Source organism: Aplysia californica, unplaced genomic scaffold (genome assembly GCF_000002075.1).
Source record: "Aplysia californica isolate F4 #8 unplaced genomic scaffold, AplCal3.0 scaffold00174, whole genome shotgun sequence".
Classification (NCBI taxonomy): Eukaryota; Metazoa; Mollusca; class Gastropoda; order Aplysiida; family Aplysiidae; genus Aplysia; species Aplysia californica.
In genome coordinates, this window is record NW_004797444.1 from 524,328 (window position 1) to 530,836 (window position 6,509).

At 43.4% G+C, this 6,509-nt stretch overlaps 1 protein-coding gene across 1 annotated transcript in view; it reads left to right on the forward strand.

Annotated features, from left to right (window-relative positions):
- Nucleotides 1-6,509, forward strand: part of LOC101853385 (kelch-like protein 8) — a 20,647-nt gene that overhangs the window by 9,918 nt on the left and 4,220 nt on the right. The window contains exons 6-10 of the mRNA XM_005098157.3: nucleotides 207-390; nucleotides 1,328-1,471; nucleotides 2,552-2,663; nucleotides 3,452-3,620; nucleotides 5,426-5,585. Coding sequence (XP_005098214.1) covers nucleotides 207-390; nucleotides 1,328-1,471; nucleotides 2,552-2,663; nucleotides 3,452-3,620; nucleotides 5,426-5,585 — 769 coding nt within the window. The remainder of the gene's footprint in view (nucleotides 1-206; nucleotides 391-1,327; nucleotides 1,472-2,551; nucleotides 2,664-3,451; nucleotides 3,621-5,425; nucleotides 5,586-6,509) is intronic.

Below are 6,509 nucleotides of genomic sequence, written 5' to 3' on the forward strand. Positions count from 1 at the left end.
ATGTTGTCATGTTTTTGTGTCATGTTTTCATGTTTGTGTGTCATGTTGTCATGTTTTTGTGTCATGTTTTCATGTTTGTGTGTCATGTTGTCATGTTTTTGTGTCATGTTTTCATGTTTGTGTGTCATGTTTTCATGTTTTTGTGTCATGTTGTCATGTTGTCATGTTTGTGTGTCATGTTGTCATGTTTCCCTGACCACCCACAGGTAAAACTGCCGCTGTTGGATCCGATGTTCCTGATGGAGCATGTGGAGAAGGACGAGCTGATCCGGAACAGCTTTGTGTGCCGAGACTTTGTGGACGAGGCCAAGTACTACCAGATGTCCCTGGCCAGCATCGTGCCAGAGGTCAAGGTCACAGAGAGGTCGAGGCCGCGGAAAAGCTATGCGGGTGGGTTTATGTGTTTTTTTAACTAGTTACATGAGGTAGTGCTTAATGAAGTCCACGTGGGACGCTCACTGTTCAGAACAATCAGGAAACGACAAATGCAGTTTTTGGGACACCTGGATAGACATAAGGGTCTTGAACATCTAGCTCTCACTGGCAAAATTGAAAGCAAACGAGGCAGGGGTAGGCCCAGAGCAACCTACTTAGGGAACCTAAAGAAATGGGTAACGTGGAAAGATCAGGGAAACGTAGCTTTTTTAAGAGCATCCGAGCAAAGGAATGAATGGAGAACCATGATCGCCGATGTCTGTCACAGATCTGGCACTGGATTATGATGAGTTACATCCATAACTGTCATATTTAGTTCATATTCAGATATCGCGACCTCAGTGCTTTCTTCTCGTATCTCCATAATTTTAACAGTGAAAATGTGACATATTCTTAAGCTCACTCTTTGTTATGAACTGTTATGGCTTTTATTAAAAATGGAGATAGGACAAGAAAGCACTGGGGTCACAATATGTGTTGTTGAGTTTTTGGTTTTTTATTCTGTGGGCTAGTTTCTGGCCATATCGAAAGGTTTGGCTCGAAGGTCCTGTGAGTTCTCGCGAATGTGTTTCAGCGGATAGTCTCTCCGTGGATTGTTAGAGGGCATGTTGGGCATGTTGGGCATGTTTCTGCTCCTCTTCATTAACAGTGATTCCCCCCCCCCCCCTCCCCTCTTTTATATTTGTTACTCTCTTGTAACATCTTTATTCTTCGGCACTTATAGGTCCTTATTGTGTTGCAAGCACCGTAAAGGTCTTACTAAAACTTTTTTAAAGTCTCACTAAAGCTAAACTAAACTACAACATCACTGTTGACTTTTTTGTTCCTTCCATCCTTCTACAACATCACTGTTGACTCGTCTGTCCCCCGCCCCCCCCCCCCCCCCCTCCAGGAGTTCTGTTCTGCGTGGGTGGGCGTGGAGCGTCGGGCGACCCGTTCAAAAGCATCGAGTGCTACGACCCGTGCCAGGACCGCTGGTTCCCTGTGGCAGACATGACAACCAGGCGCCGCCACGTCGGAGTCTGTTCTGTCAACGGTGAGTCGCCGCAGCTACCATGAAGTTATACAGGGTTACTTCACACACATGATGTTGTTGTTGTTTGTTGTTTTCAATTCCCTTTAGCTGCGAGCATTTCGCTCTTGGCAGTGCAACGCCTCCCTCAAGTAACCACATGTCCTTGTCATCTGGTCAACGCCAGAGTAGAGCAGGCTTTGTAAGTCTGTAGGTGTGTGTAGGAGCCTGCGTCAAAGAACTGCCAGGTTTGGGCAGTGAAGGAGAAGATGTTCAACAGTCTCCTCGTGGTAGTCACAGTGTCTGCAATGGGGTTCCCACATGGAGTTACTTCTGTTTATGTGTTTGTTGGTCACACACTTGATACACCAACTTGTGTTAGAATTCAGAAACCATTTCTAGACAAAACTTAAAATAGTAATGCCCCTTTTGCAAACTGAGTGAAGCTGGTATTCAAAACCGTAAAGGCATATTCTACATTTACCACTTGAAAGTGTTTTACACCCCGATGGCATTGGAGAATATTGTAACAACAGGCAAGTTTGATGGAAAGAGAGGTAGAGGCAGACAGAGGGAAAAGATACTGGACAAGTTGACAACATGGCTGGGAACAGCAAGAACGACAGACACCATTGCTGCAACGCAAGACAGAGTGAAGTGGAGGTCCATGATCGCCCACGCCAGTCGGCAAGACTCCGGATGATGATGGTGACAAGGCACCAGATATGCCTTTACGGTTTTCAACACCAGCTTCACTTCGTTTGCGAAAGGGGCGTTACTTTCTTGCGTTTTGTCTAGAAATGTCTTATTTTTAAAACAAGTAGCTGTGTGTGTGAAGTGACTGTTGGAAATGTTCATATTTCTCTAACTACCTTGAGTCGGTTGATCATAAACCTCGTGGGTGGTTGGCGGGTGCTTTGGTATGGTTTGCTCCTTCTTTCCTATCAAACATCTGTCGTCTTTATCTCCCGTCCTTCTTTTTTGCGTTTGTTACTCTCTTGTAACACCTCTAATCTTCGGCACTTCAATGACCTTATTGTGTTGCAAGTACCGTAAAACTCTTTCTATAACAAACCTTACTCAAACTGTTCCCCCTGTGTGCAGGCCTGCTGTACGCTGTGGGAGGTCACGACGGCAGCGAACATCTGCGGAGTGGAGAGGTGTTTGACCCCAAGACCAACTCGTGGAGCTCCATCGCACACATGGCCACTCTCAGGTCGGTTCTCTGCTGCTACTTTCATCTTTAACCCCATCGGACGATAGTAGCATCCAGCACTAGTGACAACTGTTGCGTTTTATTTGGTGCTAGTTTTTTATTGTTTTTCGGAACTATTCGCGAACCAAGTTTTTTAGTAATGTTTTCACCTTTTAGAAGTTGGGGGCAAGTTTTTGGGGTTATAATGAGACATAGAGGTCCAGGTTTAGGTGACTGTAGAAAAAACTCCAGGAAACGGTGGAAAAAAAACTCAGGATTTAAAGAGTTAAAGCAGGTTTATTTGTGTTTGTGTGTTTGATTTCAAAATTTAATTAAGATGTTTTTACACCCTCATCGACAAAATTTAGGTCTTTTATCTCTTTATTTCCGGCACACCACTCCCAGTGGCTTGCGGTCAGAAACCTTTAGAGTTTTATAGATACATACTCGAAAGAGCAGTACACATCAATGCTTATTCTGACAATGGCCTTATGGTAATAATGATAATAATGTAGATCATTTCTATTTCGCCCACTCCCGTGTGAACACAGCTCTAAACGCTTTACATAAATGCATGTACGAACAGTATTCACACACACACACATACACACACACACACACACACATCTACTTGCTAATCACACACTCACATTTACACATCGTTACGAAATGAGCAAATACAAATACATAATAAAATAATATACACAAAGCAATTCGCAAAATACATAAATGGATATAGTCATTTACATAACATTGTACCGAACAAGAATTTGCTGACATAAAAATGATCTCTGTCTTGGCCTTCTCAGACGAGGGATTGCCATTGGCTGCCTGGGCGGAGTTATCTACGCCGTAGGGGGTCTGGACGACGCGACCTGTTTCAACACCGTGGAGCGCTACGACCCCAGCACCGACCTGTGGGGCTTCATCGCGTCCATGGAGGTGCCTCGGGGCGGGGTGGGAGTCGCCTCCCTGAAGGTGAGCACGCTGCATACTTGCCTGTCCTTGCTCCCTTCTGGCTGTCGTGAAGATTTTCTGTGGGTGGTTGGTGGGTGCTCTGGTGTGGTTTGCTTCTTCTTTCCTATCAAACATCTATTCCCCCCCCCCCCCCTCGGGCAGTGCCACTGACTGTAGTGTCTTTAGGCCATTCCCAAAAAGGGGGACATTCCTTATACACAGTAGAATTGTAAATGGGCTGATTCATGTCACGCTCACAACTGTGCCTGATCTACAACAGGGAACTGCTGCTTTTTCTTTCCTAATCTTTACTATTGTCATTTTTCCTCTACTTCTTTTGTATGTTTGTCACTCTCTTGTGAACTACTATTTCCGGGCTGCCTTGATAGTCGAAGCAGACTTTGTGCTGTTGAAGCTAGAGAGGTGAGCAGTGTAAGTCTGATTCCCTGTAAGGACTTCTCTGTTGACATCCACCCCTTGGTGCTCATATGACCTTATGCAGTTGCGAGTGCCTTAACTCATTCGCTACGTATTATTTTCGGCTTGTGGACGAATTTTTTTCGGGCAGGCGAAATGAGATGATGACTAGTGCGCAGTTCAAAGGTCTTTGAGGCCACAAATTAAAATAAATATTAACATATTAAACACCGAAATTTTCAGTATGATTTGTAGAATACATCTGTAATGTTTATTTGTGTATTTTTCAACTTTGGTTCCTGTAATAGGTGATTATGCAACTCAATTTTGCTTGGATTCGGATAAAATTTGAAAATAAAAAATTTACTATCTTCGGTGAAACTCAAAAAATAAGTTTGCACCGAGTCAAATGATACATCAAAATAACCATAAATGAATAAAGAACTGGAAAATATTGAAAAATTTGTAGTTAATTACATACATTCCATAAAATTTGCACATTTGGATCATGACATCCGACATTGAAAAACATTTTTTTTAAATTTCATAATCTTGAATGGACAAGATGCATTCACAAACAGAAAAAAACACTCGTATCGTATATGGAATTATTCAGAATTGCATTTGGAATTAACCTACACTTGTCTTGTGTGGTACTTTTGTGTAATTTCACCAAAAAATAGTGATTTTTTGGAGAGAAAAAATGATTTGACAATTTTGATCTAGATTCTAGATTTAGCACGGAAAAATATTGATTTCTCAATAACAGTGCAATCGTATCAATATTATTCTAAAGAAGAGTCCTACATTTCTTTAGAGTGCAAAATAATGATAGATTTTGTTGTGTAAAAGTACTAAGACTGGTGTCTGGGCTATAATTTGAGCATCGCGGTAAAACAAAGTCGAATAAACTACGAAATCCTGTTTCAAAACTGAATCAAAACTTCCGATTTTCGGTGGAAACGCTTGACCCGGAAGTCAACTTTATATTATGACCTTTCTTTTAACATGGATATGTGGATTGGAATAGAAACCAAGCTAAAATTGAACGTCGGTTCTCGAGCCGCAGGGGGCGGCGTAGCATACTGACGGCACTTTAGCCAGGCCGCCCCCACGGCTCGGCGTAGCGATTGAGTTAAAACCTTACTAAGTGGGTGGTTGGCAGGTGCTCTGGTGTGATTTGCTCCTTCTTTCCTATCAAGCATCTATCGTCCTTATCTCTCGTCCTTTTTTTGTGTTTGTTACTCTCTGGTGCTCATAGGAACTTATACAGTTGCGAGCATCATAAAACCTCTACTAAAACCCCCAAAAAACTTACTAAAACTAAACTAAAATCTCTTCAGAACAAGACGTAAAACTATCTCTCCCATTGTTCGTCATCGCCTGCCCCCCCCCCCCTCCCCCCCCAGGGCCACCTGTACGCTCTGGGCGGCAATGATGGAACCAGCTCCCTGGACAACTGTGAGAAGTACGACCCGTACCTCAACCGATGGCTCATGATCGCGCCCATGCACAAGCGCAGGGCCGGGGCGGGCGTGGCTGTTTTGGACGGCTACATTTACGTCGTAGGTGAGTGACGTGTGTTTTTTGAAAAAATGTTTTCCCTCGTGTATTATTGGTCAAAGACAGTGCTGAATAACGTCCAGACTTTCATCAACAGATGTATGAGGAGTATCCTAAGAATTAAGTGGCAGGATAGAATAAGAAATGAAGAGCTGTGGGAAAGGACAGGACAAAAGAATATAGAAGTAGAAATAGGACTGAGAAAGTGGCGATGGATGGGACACACCCTCAATAAGCCCAGCGGAAACATCACAAGACAGTCACTGCAGTGGAACCCACAGGGAGCACGAGGCAGGGGTAGGCCACGGGAAACATGGAGGAGATGAGCCATCTTTCCTGGACAGATATAAACTATCTCAGTGCGGAAAATACAACATTTCGCTTCGACTACATCCAGACGACAATTTTTTTCCCTCCTGCACTTTCAAAAGCCAGAGATATAATTTGTTTTGGTGGGGGGGTTTTGTTTGTCGAACCAGCTGTATTTTCGGAAGCTAGACGATAAACTGTAAAATGTGAGGCATGCTGACAAAATGGCTTACTTCTCACAATCCACAAATTGATATATTGCCCAACATTTGACTCGAAGGCCAAATTTGTAGATTTTCTATTGATACCATTACATTCTTTAGCTGTAACATCCCATTTATTATTTCATACTTATAAATTGTAAAAACTTCACCTTTTAGCACGCTATACACGGCTGTTCAGTTTCACTCTCCGAGCGGCGCACTTAGTTGTAGCCCGTCTGACCCTTCTGACCCCTGTGACCCCTCGCGGAAGGTAATAAATCTCGACGCGTTACGCCACTTCCACCGGCCTATCCCTAGATCTGACCGCTCCGCGCGGTAAGGGTACAATTTCCAGAAATTAACTGGAATTTACAACATAGTACTCCCTTTCTCCATCCCGTAAACCTAGGAGTGTTGT